General features: G+C 37.1%; 2 protein-coding genes across 6 annotated transcripts in view; one reads left to right on the forward strand and one right to left on the reverse strand.

Moving 5' to 3' along the window:
• The window catches only part of LOC121421314 (fatty acyl-CoA reductase 1-like), a 56,430-nt gene that overhangs the window by 16,742 nt on the left and 21,148 nt on the right, over nucleotides 1–18,540 (reverse strand). The window lies entirely within an intron of this gene.
• Nucleotides 182–12,729, forward strand: LOC121421315. Of its 3 annotated transcripts, none has more exons than XM_041615995.1 (6): nucleotides 182–1,043; nucleotides 2,755–2,851; nucleotides 7,686–7,796; nucleotides 8,092–8,190; nucleotides 9,030–9,122; nucleotides 10,646–12,729. In XM_041615995.1, exons 2-6 carry the CDS (start codon nucleotides 2,755–2,757, stop codon nucleotides 10,786–10,788), a joined length of 543 nt encoding a protein of 180 aa, XP_041471929.1. In that variant the 5' UTR covers nucleotides 182–1,043; the 3' UTR covers nucleotides 10,789–12,729. The 3 variants fall into 3 exon arrangements, with proteins under 3 accessions (XP_041471929.1, XP_041471930.1, XP_041471931.1); XM_041615996.1 differs by lacking the exon at nucleotides 2,755–2,851 and adding an exon at nucleotides 5,736–5,886; XM_041615997.1 differs by lacking the exon at nucleotides 182–1,043 and adding an exon at nucleotides 5,736–5,886 and having other exon boundaries at nucleotides 2,764–2,851.

An 18,540-nucleotide genomic window follows, 5' to 3' on the forward strand; every position in this document is an offset into this window, starting at 1 on the left:
CAAACCTCCATCAAATAAACATTCACTCAAGGTCTTTAGACCAGCTCCCGTCTTACAAAGAGTTGTGACTGATCTGATCAACTGCAACTATGGAAAGCCAGCAATGACAACATCTAAAATGCATGCTTCTTCAACATATTTTCTTGATATGAATATGTATTTATATATATATATATATATATATGTATCTAAATCCTACTTAAGGAGAAGCTTTAGGGTTAATAATCAACGGAAGGGCGAACTCGACCCAAAGGGGAATATTTGGATTCGCCCTTACGTTTTAAAGCTAAAATTCTCAATGACGGGGGTTCAACACAATGCTTAAAATCTATTCCAGCAGAGGGCAGTATTCCTTTTTACTTCCTACGAACTTTGGGCCAAATCTACCCAGCAGTACTCTGACATTACAATCATGCACAAAACTGTGTGTATATACCGTTTGGAGGAAAACTGGTTGTTAAGGCGAATTGATGTATATGCTGACAATCTTTGTAAAATGGGGTATATATCAACATTATCTGTCAATGAAAATGTAACTCAATCCACCACCTACGTTATCCCAAAACTACACCACAATATATAAACTGTACAAAACATGAATGCTTTTAATCCTAATAGTGCCCCTCCTTTTTCGAAAATCTCTATATATTTTACTTTTATATCTTCTACGAAGATTTCGCTGTTACAATGATAAGCGTTTGCAACGTGAACATGTAGTGTGCACGAGAACAGCGAAAAGCACAAATTACCGCGCGCGCAGGCCTCGGCAGCGCCTAGCACGGCCTAGCATATGGGCGCTGCACTAGGCGGCCGGCCTGGCCCGGCTGCCCCGGCGCGGCGCGGCCGGTGCAGGTGATGAGGTCGAGGAGCTGCGTCGCGCCTAAAACCAGTGCAGCCGACCGAACACGACGCCTTCCGCCAGTGAGTGGAAAGTTTCTTGAAAGTTTCCTGAAACTGTAAATAGTACGACAGATGGTGGACTGTACTCACTAAGAAGAAGAAGAAGAACTTTAAGTTTTGGATATATTTCTAGCAACTTAACGGTAAGTCAGTGACCACTGTGCATACCGGCGGTAGGCCTAGGCTAACACAAAACTATGTTATCAGTCATGATTTGTAATATGAAGGGAGTGCCTAAGTCTGCGCACCTAAAATTTGATCTCGATTTTATTACAAAGTAAAATATTATTTTGAGAGTCATCAATGTCATTCCATTCTCTATATTCTAATGATCAAGGAAACAAAAAAATTCAAGAAATTATTTACAAGAACAATGTTTTTCTACGATTTTCAGACGGCGGGCTTGTCACTTTGTGTAGCAAAAATGATTGGTGCCCATGTCTGCGCACTAGCTCATTTTGCACGCAAATCAAATGCAGTGAACTTCAGTTTCGGACATTTCTTTTTTGACAATTATTGAAATTTTCAGGGTAGCAAATTGAAAGTTGCTGATACTCATTTTTAATCAAATATTTTTGTAGTTTTTGGTATCAAAATAGATTGCTGCGGTCAAGATTGAAAATTGGTATCAGTTTGATGTTTTGTTCTATGAAAATTGCGCATTTACGAGAGTGCGCAGACATGGGCACTGCGCAGACTTGGGCACTCTTACCATACGATTTGTATTTCTGATTTTGTCTGCCTTATTTTTCCTCTTTTCTTTTAAAAGTTGAGCACACATTGAAATTTTCTTTGGCTAGCCTAAGGCTTCATTGCCGTGTTGAGTGCATGCTTTTCACAACTCCTCAGTCCTCTTTTCACAACTCCTCTCTCAGTTTTGTATTTGACTTAGATCTAGATCTAGCCTACATGTTAAACGTACGAATGTCACTGTCTAAACGTAAACCCTGTTCTGTGTACTAGGCCTACCCCCATCTGATCCTGTCATCATGTAGAACAACTCCTCTGCACCATTTGCAGTTCTCCAGACTGGAGGAAACTAACCGAAGAAGAAGCTGCCGAGACTTCTCTTCATTAGATCTAGTCCTAACAGTTAGGACTAACTGTTAGATCTGAAAATGAAATGTAGCTCCGCGGCCGTTATTGGTGCAAAAAATTCCTCCAAGCGGCAGGCCCTCCAAGCTATAAACTAGTTAGTTTTATAATATAGATTCTAGGTCTAAGTTAGATAGGCTAACTATAGGCCTAGATCTAGACTTTGTCTAGGGGCCTAGACTAGTCCTAGGATGGGGGGTTGGGTGTCCGGACACTTGTCTTAACAAAATTGAAGCCCTGTTTTTTGTCTTTGGATTAAGCCAAAATATATAGATCTAGGCCTACGTTGAATTGTGCTTTTCATCATCAATATTTGATCTCCACAATATTGTTTCCCATTTTGTGCTAAAAAACAACGAAGAATTTGATTGTAAACCTTTTCAAATGGCTGTTAAAATGGAGTGTCCGGACACCCAACCCGTCCGGACACCCAATAACTGGACAAAAAGTTACTAGAGTCTAGATTTACTAGTATTAATCCGAGTGAATTACAATAGACCACACTGATAAACCTAAACTAAATAGTAAATTTTCTAAACAACAATTTTTAGAATAATAGAAGTCTAACGTAATACTAATAGGACAAAGAGGAATAAAAGATCTAACCAGTTGTTTATCAGTGTGATCTACTTTTAAACTGTTAGGCCCCTAGATCTAGTCTAGATGTTAGATCTATACCGGTAGTCAAATAACTTAATGTAGATCAATAATCTTAATGCTATTAAGTAATATCAATAGATTTACTTCTCATTTTTGCAGATGAAAAGAAGAAAGCCAGAGGAGGTAGCGAAGCACTACATTAGTTGTGGCCAGGACCCAGACTGGATCCAACAAAAATGGGTGAACAAGGAAAAAGGTTAGATTTTCTTTAGCTCTGTCATCAGCATTTTCCACAATTTGTATGTTCCTTGCAGAGAAAAGTGCAAGAGCAATAATCTTCAGGGGGCTTAAGTTAGGGAATTGTATGCCTTGGGTGCTACGTAACATAGATCTAGTCTAGCTACGGATAGCTCAATGTATGATGGGGTCACAATAATTTGTGCAGTTTTCACAATTGTGTTTAGATTCTGATGTTTGGAGCAATAAATCTCTTGAAATACACAATTATTTGTTGAATCTATTTATATAAAACAAATAAATAGATTGTTGACTTCAAATCATCGAAAACAGAGCATTGATTTACGAATGGATTGCGGTACAGAGATCGCTATATCAAAATTCGAATGACGAAATGATCGCATCACTCCACAGAGCAAAATTGCAACAATTGTCAACAACGAGGGTCATATATTGTATGGCATAAGAAGATGGATGGTTTTCAATATTCATATTTGTAGATCAATACAACCCTGGAAAAGATTATTAGACAAGGAAGTGTTGAGTTCATTGATAGAACTTTCAGACGATTTCTAATAGCTAACTCATGGTTAGAGGATGACTACTCTAAGGGAACAATTACCGTCTGCATTGCTCAGACACCAAGGGTAATTACCCCTAGGACAAATATCCCCAGGAACCCCCCCCCCCCCCCACGAACGACATTTACACCCCAGAAGATAGATAATTTAGAATAAGTGACAAAACATAAATGTTCTAAAGGGTAATTGACCCAGGGATTTTTTCACATTAAATTTGCATAGTTATCCAATTGAAACAAATCAAGTTACTTTTAAGCATAAAAGTAAAAAACTTTAAAATGCCAAGACCTACGCTTGAGTAGACCTTGGACTTGGTCCTTGCTCATTTCTACAGAGTGAGCCATTCTCAGCCTCAAGCTAAACAATAACTGGAATACTGGAATTGGAAAAAAAAGCAGAAGTAAAGTAAAATCAAAACCTATTTGAATTGTGGTTGTTGGAACTCATGTTTATGTAAATTAGATCTAAGTCTATGCAATACACTTGAGGGATTCCAATTTCCAGCAAAAATATTTTGATAAATTTTCTGGAGCAATCTACATTGAAATTGGAAAAGCAATGAGTGGTAGGTAACTTCATATCTACTCAAGATACATTTGGGTCATTCCATCTGGATTCACCCAATGGGTTTTCCTTACCGTCTCAGAATTTGCTCAAATTTGGCATACATAAAATTGACATTTACTTAATCCCAAGAACCCCCCCAAAAATAATGTAAATGGTCCATTGGTTTTTGCACTATGGCCTGCCCTTTTTGTTTTGTTTTGGTAAAAATGGGTGTGACCTTCAACATTCAACGGCACATTGCGCCTGAACCGGTCGACCAATTTTTATCAAACTAGTACCATTCAATAGGAAATTCATATTTCAAAGAGGAATTCAAAAATGGTATCAAAACTATTATTTGAGTAATTTAAAGTGGTATGGCCTGAATCTGTGAAGTTCCTGGTCCTGATCCTCAAGTGGATATTGATGACCAATAAGAACGTTAGCGATCGAGAGAGCTCAATATTTTCAGTACATTTTGGAGTTGAGTTCCACCACTTTACAATTGGCTGGAGGGACTATAGTAATTATTCCTTTCATGACAGTATTCTACAGTTTATTTGGGATACTGTCATGAAAGGAATAATTACTATAGTCCCTCCAGCCAATTGTAAAGTGGTGGGACTCAACTCCAAAATGTACTAAAAATATTGAGCTCTCTCGATCGCTAACGTTCTTATTGGTCATCAATATCCACTCGAGGATCAGGACCAGGAACTTCACAGATTCAGATTCAGGTCATAGCACTTTAAATTACCCCTTGACCTTTGCTTTGACCTTGATTTTGACCCCCGGCCGAATAATTTTTTAACTTGATTTTTATGTAACTTAATCGTCAATATAATATCAACATAATATGTAGAGATCTAGGATCATATTTTATTTCTTCATCTAAAAAGCTCTTTTAAATTATATTTACAAATTTACTGTTGGCCCCACATATTGATATTGGTGTTAATGTGTGTACAAGTCTCCATTATACATGAATACTCCCAAACTAAAATTACATTGAAATCAAATAAAAAAGGGAAACTCAACTTATCAGGTATTACAGGAAACATTAAACAAAATGAATAATATATGTAGACTACATGTATATTTGCTTATGAAAAGAGACATTTGTTTAGCCCTTTTGATTGGGGTGCAATTGGCCTACATACAACTCACAAGAAAGCTGTAGTTTTGACGGAAACAACAATGAGTGTGCTTCGTAGTCAGCTCTACTGTCCCATACTAGATATACCCTACAGATCTTTGAAGTATCAACATGAGATATGTAGTATTTTAATTGATTGTAATGTAACTTTAGTTTGAAAGTATTCATGTATCATTGAGACTTGTACACACATTACCAACACCAATATCAATATGTAGGGCCAACAGTAAATTTGTAAATATCATTTAAAATAAAAATTGGTCAACCGGTTCAGGCGCAATGTGCCGTTGAAAGTTGAAGGTCACTCCCCTTTTTGCCAAAACAAAACAAAAAGGGCGGGCCAGGGCTCAAAAACCGATGGGCCGTTTACACTAATTTTTTTGTTTCATGGAAAGCAAATGTTAAATTTTATGTGTGTCGAATTTGAACAAATTCTGAGAGGGTAAGGTCCAAAATGGCACTTTTATTGGGTGAATTGGCATGGAATGACCCATTTCAGGAATCTTACCCGCGCCCATCCCCATTATCTTAATGCTTGCCTATAAATCGATCAAAAGGCATCAAACTCTTATTAATAAAGTCATATTTAATCTTTTGGAATTAACATTTCTCATCATCAGGTCGTGGTGTAGTTGCTACAAGGGATATTACAAGAGGTGAATTTATAGCTGAATATGAAGGGCATCTGATTACAGAAGAACTTGAAAGAAGGGAAGAACAAATAGAAAGTGTCTTCAGATATGAATTCACCTGGAAAGGAAAGAAACTATGGTAGGTTTCATAGCAGACCGAATCTTACATATCCGGAAGTAATATATTATCCCACATGTTTTGCTCAGTTCTCACTATCACATTGTAACTCACATGAGTTAAAAGCTTAAGGTACCAAGTATGGTGTTAATTGCCAAAATGGAGGGGGTGGAAGCATGGCCCAAAACAATCACTTATGATGTTCAAAACCCTAATAAACCATATATTTGTGGAACGCCGAGTTACTAAGCTATCCAAAAATTTGACGTTTTACAATCTTGGACCTTTTATATGCTAATTAGCTAATTTTTCCCCCAAAATTGTAAAAAAAATAAGGTTTTCAAAATGTGAATTATAAATTGTAACCTCCTACATCATTTATGCTATGTGAATTTTATCTTTTTTATTGGGTTATGGGCTGTGAAATCTTCGATTTTACACGGAATTCCAATTTTTTCCCTCAAACACCAATCTACATTTTCCACGTTTTTTTTCCTTCCCGGATCGAGATCCGAAAGTCGGAAATGCGCGCTTCAGAAAAGCGGTAAACTTCAGTTCTCAGCTTAGGCATAATTGTCCATAGCTAGAAAAGCATATATACTTCGCACTGAAGTTAGCTAGTATTCTTGCGTCGGAAAAACCACCAAAATTTACCCTTGCAAGCTACACGAAAACAGCGCATTCGTAGGGAAGGCGGAAGGCCATCAATAGTACATGCACGTCGATGTTAGTGCATACACACAGCGAAAGACGAAAACAGCGCATTCGCGTATAGGTGGGAGGCCATTCATAGTACACGCATGTTGATGTTAGTGCATACACAGCGCTATGGTGCAAGTGCACCTTTTTTTGTCGCTAGCGAAATATGCAAATATACATTTTTGTTCAATAACGCTTATATATTTTTTGTAATACAAGGGGACATCAAAATGAAAAGAAATGTAAACAAAAATAAAACAGCATCTCATCCAAAATCAATATTAGGAATACTTTGAAGGGTTGCTTGTGCTTCCATCTGCACTCCATTTAATTTTTATCCTGACTATAATCACATACAGTCACATAAACACCAAGGTATTTTGCTACATATAAAATAGATCTGTATATTGTCTCGCCTGCATAGCAGAGCGAGACTATAGGCGCCGCTTTTCCGACGGCGGCGGCGGCGACGGCGTCAACAATGAAATCTTAACCAAGGTTAAGGTTTTTAAATGTCATTATAACTTAGGAAGTATATGGACCTAGTTCATGAAACTTGGACATAAGGGTAACCAACTATTACTGATCATTCTGCATTATTTTCATGTCACATGATAAAGGTCAAAGGTCATCTAGGGTCAATGAACTTTGGCCATGTTTGGGAAATCAGCATTGAAATCTTAACCAAGGTTAAGTTTTTGAAATGTCATCATAACTTCAGAAGTATATAGACCTAGTTCATGAAACTTGGACATAAGGGTAACCAAGTATCACTGATCATCCTGCGTGAGTTTCCAGGTCACGTGATCAAGGTCATAGGTCATTTAGGGTCAACGAACTTAGAATATGCACAATTTTTTTTGAAATTTCATCATAACTTGGAAGTATATGGACCTAGTTCATAAAACTTGGACATAAGGGTAACCAAGTATCACTGATCATGCCAAATTTCGGTGCGCTTGCGCGATCAACGATGGACTGAAGTGATTGAAATATCCCAATAGGATTAGGGTTAATATTCTGCCATCCTCATCCTATTACTAGAAAAATCCTAGAAAAATCTGTCTATATGATTGTTATGTCTCATTTGTAGCTCTGTATTTCTGTATTGGTCATTTCAGCCGGATCATCTGTTGGTGTACCAACCCTTGGACCTCTTTCTCCTAGAGTCCCACAGAGTCCCACTAAGGAACGCCTTGATCCTCAAAATTCATCACGATGTAATGATGGAGGTACTATATGTTTTTTTTTTCACTTCAATTAGACATAATCATCTTAAAATATTCACTTTTTAGAACCTCCTGCACATTCAGTAAATTTCATTTTGGTATGAGAAGTATAAAGGTACTAGCAATTGATATTCTAACATCGTCATCATAATATACCTAAGTTTGTTTTTTACATTTTCTTGGAATAAATATGTTTTTATGATTTATAAGTCTCAGTCAGAATCTGTTATAAATGGCATTAAGTGAATTACCTGCAATGTGAAAATATAACTTTCTGTTTCTGTATTGTTTATTTCAGCTGGATCATCTGGTGGTGTATCAGCCCCTGGACCTCTTTGTCCTCCTAGGAAAAATCCTACCCTGGTACCCCTCAATCGTCAGGAAGATTCATCAAGAGGTACTGCATATTAAAACAATCCCTGTATATCAATAGTGTAACTAATTGTTTACTAGTTTATTCCTCCTTGTGCTAAAGAAAAAATATGTTTTAGAGACATTGATCTTTAATACAGTTTAATTTGCAATGAATAAACATGGATGTATGAATTTCTGTATGTCTTGTTTATTACAGGTCTCCCTGCAGTGTCCAGTCCTTCTAATCAGGATTCTCTCTGTCCTTTTATGAAATTGTTGATTATATATTTATTTGGTACAACTTGCTGTAACAGTTTTCTTTGTCCCTGCTAGACTGACATCAAAGAAATGTCAGGGAAATTTATAATTGGCCAAAAATATCAAAATAACATTTATAGGATAAAATGCTATGACCCTTTGATAGTGTAGTCTCTTTGACTGCAGTACAAGTCTTTTGTACTGCAAATAGTTAACTTCAACATATAGAAAACATTTATAGCTGGAAATGAGGTTGAAATAACTATTATTGAATTTTTAAGACTTCATCACAGATCGTCTTTTTGAAATGCTGGGAGCCCTAACTGGCAATTATTCACATGCAGATTTTATTTCTTGTCATTGAATTGATGTAATGGGAATTAACTTACCAGGAATGTAGCACCTTAAACACACCAATTCTTGAGTGAGGTAATCGAGCCTCTGATTGTGTGAAAGACCATTAATAATTCCCCATTCGCCAAAATAGAGTTCGTGTGTATATACATTCTCCTGAAACATGACTACTAATCCCATGCTTTCTATTTTGAAGTTATCTTGATTTTCCAAAAAACAATAGTCTATGAATATTCTTCATTGTCTATAATTATTCTCTCAACATTTTAGAACGGAGGTACACAAGATGGGAGTCTGGGGAAACGGCTCAACTAAAAGAGTTCTTCAAAGAATACTTCACATCAACTCAAACAAAACTTCCATGTAAGTTTGACTATCTGCTATATTTTAAATATGTGACCCTGCATCTCAAAACAACCATCATACCCATCAAAATAATGAAAAGAAAGTACCCATTCTAAAAAAAAATATTTACTTAGAAAAGGGGCTTTGAAGTTTGGGGTCTATTCAAATGCAAAATCTCAACCAGGGGCGCTCCGTGCAGTGCATGGGACAAAAAGCAGAATACAAATCTCCACAGCAATCACTGTGAAGGTATTATTAAATTAAGCTGAAATTTGACACACTCATTACAAACAGTCTAGTTATGCTTATTCTCAACTTTCGATGCAATAGCATCATCCTTTTAAAAGTTATCAAGAGTTTGAAAGTGAAGAGGGTATAAAAGAATTTCAAGAATGAAAAGGGAACTCTACCCCCTAAAGACAAAGTGTGCTAGAAAAACTGCAGTAAAGACATATTTCCTGTTTGTTTTATGATCCAAGAAGAATTGCTCTTTCAGAAAATATGTAGAAAAATAAATTGACATATTTTGGTCCTATATTTTTGGTCCTTGTGTAAAATCGGTTTGTGCAACTTTTTGTTGGTTTTGAGATACGCGGTCACATATGATCTACACAAACATTGACAAACTACTAGGTGTTTGAAAACACTGATCATGTAATTTTCAGGTTTGAAATATAATTACTAGACAAATGCAGTTTGAATGTGACCCTTGTCTTTTTTTTTTTGCCTCTGCCACACTGTTATGTTTTTGGGCCATCTGTCATACTGACCATTCAGGATAATAATACATTAAAAATATTGAGTTTCCCCTGACCTTGTCTGTTTTGGCTTTTTTTCTGTAAATATTCTCATTACAACTTATAGGTCATTTTGTAGTCTGAAGCGGTATTTGTTTTTTCACCGAGTACTCCGGTATTTAAAAAGGGGAATACCAGATACACCGATTTTCGGAAATTACCCCCCCCCCCCATATCAATCATATTCTCACAGCCAATCTTCAAAATCTCCTTGATATTATCAGGGAGATCAATTGAGTTTTCACTTGATTCTATCAAGCCCAGTCTTTAGATGCAGTTACCAGTTATTTTGTCTTCTTAATCTGGATAAATGAGACTGAATTATGAATGCCTCACATAGTACAGATGCTTCCTTTTGTTATGTGACTTTTTACACATAAAAAGGATCAGCAAAAGTGGAAAAGCAGAAAAAGGGGCAAAAGGTATTCCCTGAGGATTTGTCATACTACTAGTAGTCTATTTTGCTAAGTCGTATGCATCATTCAGAGAAGAGGTTTCCACGGGTGTTGGTATCATTCTTTTTCTCATGTAAATACCATGCATACTTTTATAACGTGTTGGTGCATCTAACAACTTGAGAGAATCAAGTTAGACCTCACTGAATCTCCCTGATATTATCGGGGAGTTTTTTTAGATCAGGTGCTTCTCACCTGTTAACTTATTTTAAATTTATGGCAATCTGTGCTATATCTATCTTTATTGATAGTAATTGCAATAACTTCAATGTCACTTTGATTTCAACAGCAAGAGCAGAAATTAGAAAATTCAAAATGAGATTTCCAGCCTTCAGACATGATGTAAGGACCATAGCAACCAAGGTCATGAACGAGGTGCGGAAGACCGAACGACTGACAGAGGAAAGAGTCAAACGACTTGGGATAAGATAATGAGGTGATGGGCTAACAGGTTAATCGGGACATTTATGGTAACAGTAACACGCATCTTTTAGGATAGATTCAGGATTGTGCTTAGAATAAAATAAACTTACAGTCTTCATAAATCCCTTTTGAGTGTTTTCAACAATCCAATTAGTGAAGTCTTTCTATATGAGCTCACCTGAGCCGAAGGCTTATAACTGCACAGATGCTCGTCCCTGCAAAAACTGTCGCCTCATGGGCAACAGAGCATGCGGATAGTGATTAATCACCTAAATATTAGCTGTGGGGTCATGCTTGTTATCAATTATTTTATGGTACTTTGATGAATTGTGTTAGGGTCCCTTACAATCAAGTGGGTGGAGCATTGGAGGAGTACCCTCTCATGATCGAGCTATGAGGATTTAAAATAAAATAATGCATGCAAACATATTTTTGAAATGTGATTCAGGCAATTGCAGGGGCAGAGGTAGTTGATGTCAGATTTGCTGGCAGGATTAAGAGTACATAGGGCCCACAGGGCAACAGTTTGTTCAGGGGTGACCATTTGGTAGGCAAGTCAGAGGATCTCTCAATCAAATTTATTGATAAAATACTACTAGAGGCATAGGATTGAAAGTTGCTCAATTGAAGCATGTGGTAATTACTAATTTGCAATTACATATGACAATTGCATGACATCAGGTGAGCACCAGGCCCCCTGGGGCTCTTATCATTTATCCCTAACTGCCCTCCTCCATAGTTTTGGCGATTGCATCGCGACCGCTACCAATTTCAGATTCTCGCTTTATGACTTTTTCCCTTGCAGTCTTGTCTTGCACACATTTTGCAGGGACTGATTTTTAAAATTTACAGGGGAGCTATAAATAGCTCTCCTAGAGGCTCTCAAGGAGAATTTTTAGGGGAGCTAAATTTGTTCTTCACGTAGAAAGATTGGGGTTACAAGGGGCTCTGTAAATCACTCCCCAAAAAGCATTTAAGGGGAGCTTGGGAGAGCAATCGCTCTCACTCCCCTTAAATCTTACTCCCTGATTTTGATACCACATTTGTCCTTATCAGACCTACCTAAGGGGTATTATGGGCCAATTAGCAGACATGCCAACAAAAAAACGTATTCCGTACTTTTCTATCCTCTTTCGCTTCTTTAGGGGGTACTAAGATTTATAGATGTCTATGAATGCATAGCACCATCATGCCATACTGCATTGCACCTGTCTTCATAGAAAACATTTAATTGTCCAATGAATTGTCTATGTCCCTCATTTACCAGAACGAATGCTTTTGGTGCAGGAATGAAACACTTGTGAAAATGTATGTATGTATGTTTTCTATTGAAAATAATTGAATAATAAAAGGTTTTCAGGTCGACAGGTGGAATGAGATTGATATTTTTATGATCTGAATAATTATTGACATCTAATGAGTTTGGTACCCCTTATCCAAATGTAAAAGACAAGAATGCACTTTTAGGTTGGCAGTACTGAATTAGTATGCACATGTCATTAAAAAGGCTATAGCTGCATATATTTGTGTACATTTACATACATTAATACTTTATGCAAATCTGCTGTACTCATAAAAATAGATAAGAATTGATTTATTTCACACTTGGGAAACATTAATCTTCATTATTACACAGTTTTCATGTAATTTTGTACTTGTTTAGGCTGAAATTATGAAAATATCCCCCAAATGCATAAAATACGCATTATGAATAATTCATTTCCTAATTATGCACAAAAAAAATGCACAATTGATTTTAAAAAATTACACCACCAGATTCAGCATCCAGCATTCAGATAAAATTTAGCTTCTCAGCCTCACTCCAACTAGAGCATTTTACCCACTGTACAATATATAAATACAAATATATGTTGTGCTAGTAATGTCATGCCTAGCTGATTCTAGTTCAAACTCGGAGATGTAATCATTAGTCTAGTAAGATAGATGATTGTTTGTGAAGGCAGCTTTAATTGTAAATAATTGGAATTAAGTATTTCATTGTTGATTCACCTAACTCTCAGCAGCCTTATTAAAAAGGCTGTATAAAATTAAATCTGACTTATTGCCTACCTGAGCAAATGCCTTCTAAAGCCTCCCCTAATGTTTTGGGGGTTTACTTCTTTTTTTTAATGATGTTGGTGCTGGGGACAAAGCAGGTATACTTGGCAGACAATCAGTGTATATATGCATAAAAATATACATGATAGCACAGGTACGTCATTTTTGTCTCACCTGCGAAGCAGAGTGAGACTATAGGCGCCGCTTTTCCGACGGCGGCGGCGGCGGCGTCAACATCAAATCTTAACCTGAGGTTAAGTTTTTGAAATGACATCATAACTTAGACAGTATATGGACCTAGTTCATGAAACTTGGCCATAAGGTTAATCAAGTATTACTGAACATAAGGTTAATCAAGTATTACTGAACATCCTATTAATGGATCTGATTCATGAAACTTGTACATAAGAGTAATCAAGTATCACTGAACATCCTGTGCGAGTTTCAGGTCACATGATCAAGGTCAAAGGTCATGTAAGGTCAATGAACTTTGGCCATGTTGGGGTTTTTTGTTGAATAACCATCATATCTCTGTAAGTTTATTGGTCTAGTTCATAAAAAGTGGACATAAGAGTAACCATGTATCACTGAACATCTTGTGCGAGTTAGATTAGTATTCAAAGTCAGCACTGCTGCTATATTGAACCGCGTGATGCAGGTGAGACGGCCAGAGGCATTCCACTTGTTGTAAGTGTAAGCATGGCTGGAGTATGTTTTTTTTTATTCAATTCAGTTGACTTCTGCTCAGGAGATCAAGTGTAATGTGAAATATACTGGAATGGATATCATTTATTTGATAAGTGCTTGTCTTATGTTTCACTTGCTCTAGATGTGTAACAGCTACATTGTAGTTCATGTATTTGTGGAATTGGACACGAGAAGAAGAAATTCATGACATATCCTTCCCTTGTCAGCACCACCCCCTTCTCTTTCTCTCGCTGTACTAGTTTATCGAAAAATTCACCTAAAAACTGAGAAACAAAGTTTACCTGCATAATATCGATTGCTGTGTTTATTTTTATACAAAACAGGACAAATATCAAAATTCATGACGAACATTGAAGAATTTTGCTGGATGTTATTACATGCATTGCTCCTTTTCATAGTATTGTATACCCATTGCATAATATACGTTTGTGTTTATTGTTCAAGTATGAAGTAGGAAACTTATTAACAATTCATAACAAAGGTTCAACAAGTTTATCCATTGCCATAATATGCAGTGTGTTACATAAATTAACCATTTGTCTTGGTTTAAGATATACATTTGGTATAAATATAACAATTATTAATTAATTATTAATTTTTATTTTATTATTAATTATTAATACAAAAAAATTTGCTCATAATTATAGATAAATGAAGCGCTCCTTATCGTTCATAGCATCAATACAATGCTTCCCCTTATGTCACATATGGCACTGCATGTCTAGAAATTATGAGAAATTGAAAGGAAATTTTTCAAGAACTGAGATTTGTAGTATCTGTAGTAATCTGTATGTATTTAGTACTGTGAGTTGGACATGTACAAGAGGTCGTAGTTCATGAAATGTGACATTTCAATTGTTTCTTTGCATGTTTGGTGTTTATAAGTACTTTGTGGATACAGTATTGCTCGGAATAAAGTTGACACATTACCGCGCTGTACCGCGTAAGTCGACGGGAGATCGGGTACCGCGCGATTACCACCAGCAAATTCCCATCGGCGGGAGTCTCCTGCCAAGAGAAATTACGGCGGTAATTACCACGAGATTTTTTTAATAAAAATCTCGTGTATTACCGCGGTAATACCGCAGAAGGAGGGACGATCTTATGTTGATAATAAAATGTCACAATTTAGACAACTCACATGGTTCAAATTAGCCCTCCTGACTTGCCGCGATGTCTCTCTCGAAATTACAGTACAGCAACTTATTGCCGTAAGATGCCGTCTCGATCTCCTCGAAACCCAAACAAAAATGTCATGGCTTGATGTTTAGCTTTGCGCCAGTGCACAATTTTAATGCACGCTCGTGTCATCGCCCTCAAATTGTCATCTTTCTGAACTTCTTTGAACGAAAGTCGGGTCGAGATGAGATCATGTACTTTCTGGGATAAGTTGTAAATAGTTACAAGAAAAAGGGAGCACCCAATAACGGAGGGACAGAGTCGAGCAAGAGGAGAGAGCGACAGATACGAGAGACGGGGAATGATCAAGAGAGAGGGAGAGAGAGCATTAGATAATGGATAGAGAGGGCGTGGGGGCGGGGTGGTTAGATTGAGCAAGAGACACCGAGGCTGGAAAAAACAGACCTATCGTCTATTTCCTTTAATTTCTTACATTCCTTTATCGTCATTCTCTCACTTGTTCGCAACTATAATTATTTAATTTTAATATTTTCAGTGCATTATTGCCCAACAATCCTCCTGCCGTTATTATGATATAAGGAATGATAAACTACTTTGTTTCTCCCACCACTCGATCAAGTCTCAATAACAGCACGTACAAGGCATATTAAATGATTGCACCACGAATTGATTACTCATGCTTAATTATAATCAGTGTTGTTTTTCCCTTGTTTCCTCATATTCTATTTTTATCGTTTTTTATGTTGATATATTTCCATTTGACCCATGTCTCACTCATTAAATTTTTACTGAATCAATATCTCAGGTCACTTCTCCCTCGATCCCTATCTTTTTTTCCTCCATTCTTTAATCCTTTTGACTTTTTTGGTGTAATATTGCAAAGCTCTATATTCAATATTATCCGACGTTCAAGCTGGTGTTAATGGATGAACAAAGATAAAATATTTTTAAGTGTCAATTTATTGTCACCGGATCGTCATAATATGCATATATCTTCTTAAAGTTTAATTAATCTTTCATTGTTTGAATGATAGTTTTCAGAATTGTTTTTATATTCTCTCCTCTCACTGATTCACGTCACCTCTGTCATTGTCTGCTGTCATCTCTCTTGCTCGCAGTGGCGTACCTCAGATTTTCCAGCAAGGGGGAGGGCAAATTCGTCCGCCCCAAAAAATTGACAAGCAACCAAAAAAAAAGTCTACAAGAACAAATGAAGGATTTCGTATCAGGAAAATTTTGGCCAGCCAAAAAGTCTTCAACCACAAATAAAGGATTTCGTATCAGAAAAAAAATTTACAAGCAAAAAAAATAAAATTCAAGACCAAAGTAGCAGGCCATCTGTGTGTCGCTCGTCAGGGGGGGGCACTCTCTCCCATCTGACCCCCCCCCCGCCGTAGGTACGCCAATGCTTGCTTATACCATGGTCACATTTGTTCCACGGCGGCCGTACGGCGAGTCGAAAACAGCCGTTTTATCCATTTTGATTCAAACCACCAATATGTAGTTGGACAAAAAAATGTTAAAACGGCTGTTTTCGACTCGCCGTACGGCCGCCGTGGAACAAATGTTACCATGGCATAATGGCTCGTGAGGTGCTGGTTTGCACAGCAAACCAGCCTGAAAGGTCGAGCGAAGCTTCTGCAGCCTCCGTAGACATAGTCTGCTATGCAGACTCGTTGAATCAGCTGAGGTACACACACTGCTGATGTGGGTCTACATTTTTAGACTAATGTTTGCTCGACTCACTTTTCCCTTGCCTTATCGTTCCTTAGATACATGTTTTTAATTTGATATATAGATATTAGTTTGATTCGTATAATCACAATATTTATCTACCGTCTGTTACCAAGTATTGTTATCTTTGTCTTTTTTTGACTTAGATTTTGACTATATTTTCATGTATTATATGATGATTTATAGTTTTTATGTTTTCCTTTGGTCATTGATGAAAAACAATTTTATGCTGATCTTTTGTACCTGAATGTTCTAATAAACAAATAAAGGTGTATATTTGTCAATAAGTAAATATTTGGTCTTAACTAAGACCCAACGGTGGATCATATTATCCTGAAGGCACAAAGATGAACCACTGAAGTCAGACAATGAATTAAATTGTCCTGATTAACATCATGACAATTAACTGTAAGTATGAATGTCTTCAGTTAAGTTTTAGTGCCGGAATAAACATTTGCTTGTGCTTTGTGAAGGCTTGTTTGTGCTTATCCCTCACTCGGCGATATCTGCATTGCGACAACGACAGAGTAAGCCCGAGAGTAAGCATATATGGGTATACGATCAACGTTAGGCCTAATTTGGTAGTCTTTTGAAGAAGTGTACAAGGCTAGTACTAAGTAACTACATGTAGCTAGCTACAATCACTGTCAGTGTCACTACGTCAAACCACTAGTACGAGTTTAGCTAGCTACTGTACTACTAGTATACGGTACCGGTTACCGTACATTGTGAGCAGAGGCCGAGAAGACAGTGACAGTGCATAATATTCCGATTTTGTCTCTAAAATGGACGTCCATCATTAAAAAATACAATACCTGTATCATTTAACTGAAGAAAATGAGTTTAGGTTCAGTAACAATCACTGGGATAGCACAAAAGCACGAAATACTTTCTATTTGGTGATTTTGTTGTAACTTAGTTCGAGCAATCTGATTTTCTTTCGAGCTCGCTGGTATGGTACGGTATCTGCAAAAGCGCTAACGAGTACTCGCACGAGATGGGTTTTTCTCTTAATTATGGTATGATTTAGGAGTAGACTGAATAGATTATGCCTAATATCACTGAGAAATACGACAAAAAAAGTTCTAAGAGGCATAGCGAGAGCTTTTAATATAAAGGATGGGAACAATTACTAAGGAAAATGTTTCTGAAATTGAAAATCCCATTTGAAATCGAAACAAACTTCGAGATAAAAAAAGTGAATTTGAGCTGTAGAGGAACGGGGGGGGGGGGGGGGGGGGGTAGCACCCTCCCCCTCTCCATCGAGAACCATTAAAACATTTATTGTGGTAAAATAACGGACATACGTAAGTGACCTGACCCTTGGTTATATGCAGAATTTTTTTCGGGGGGGGGGGGGGGAGATGCATAAAATAAAAAAAAATTGAAGTGAGAAAAGCGACCGAGCTTGTCATTGCGTGTTTCCGTTCTGTTAAGAATGTTCAGACTTTTCGTGGCATATATTACCTTCATTTGGGAGTGAAACACATTTTTTTTTCAACTTGTAAGATTTTACTGAATAAGCATACCCCCCCCCCCCCCGTTGAAAAAGTTGGATCCACCCCTAAACTTCAATAGTGATGCTGTGATTAAAATGATTGACGGAGCGAATGAGGGAAAACCAAGCAATAAAACAATGGAAACGAGTCAGGAAGTGGCAGTATACATAAATTAAATAAAGAAATATATCCAATGAAGTGACATTAAATTTCGCAGTACGTTTTTCATGAATGTGTAAGAATGAAAAAAATAAAATAAATCAATCAGCTAGAAATGTGGAAAGATAAACTTACCTTATTAATCTAATGCACAACATAGTTATAGTTTGAACATCGGGTATAGTCGAGGACGACCTGGCATCATCATGGGTGAGGGGTAGTTTGCAGGCACAGACCCTCATTGGAACAAGTGTGCCTCCACGCAAAGACTAGCACATACAAAACTTGCTGTTTCAATCCTGAGCGAGAGAGCCTTCAGTACACAAGGCATGAGTAGGCTGCACATTCAGACCCTTATTTCGAGTGAAGGGTTTGCCCAGCAGACTAGGTGAGGGGTGGGTTATTTCTATTTCTTCAATCATCAGTTCTTCTAATTTATCCATCATTTGATTTCATCAGTCAG

Source organism: Lytechinus variegatus, chromosome 9 (genome assembly GCF_018143015.1).
Source record: "Lytechinus variegatus isolate NC3 chromosome 9, Lvar_3.0, whole genome shotgun sequence".
NCBI lineage: Eukaryota > Metazoa > Echinodermata > Echinoidea > Temnopleuroida > Toxopneustidae > Lytechinus > Lytechinus variegatus.

Bases quoted from the DNA above. Each gene is read 5' to 3' on its own strand.
- LOC121421315 (XM_041615995.1), top strand. From the start codon at position 2,755: ATGAAAAGAAGAAAGCCAGAGGAGGTAGCGAAGCACTACATTAGTTGT. The intron at 7,797-8,091 runs GTACTATATGTT...TGTTTATTTCAG, and splicing joins ATCACGATGTAATGATGGAG to CTGGATCATCTGGTGGTGTA. The intron at 8,191-9,029 runs GTACTGCATATT...TCAACATTTTAG, and splicing joins TCAGGAAGATTCATCAAGAG to AACGGAGGTACACAAGATGG.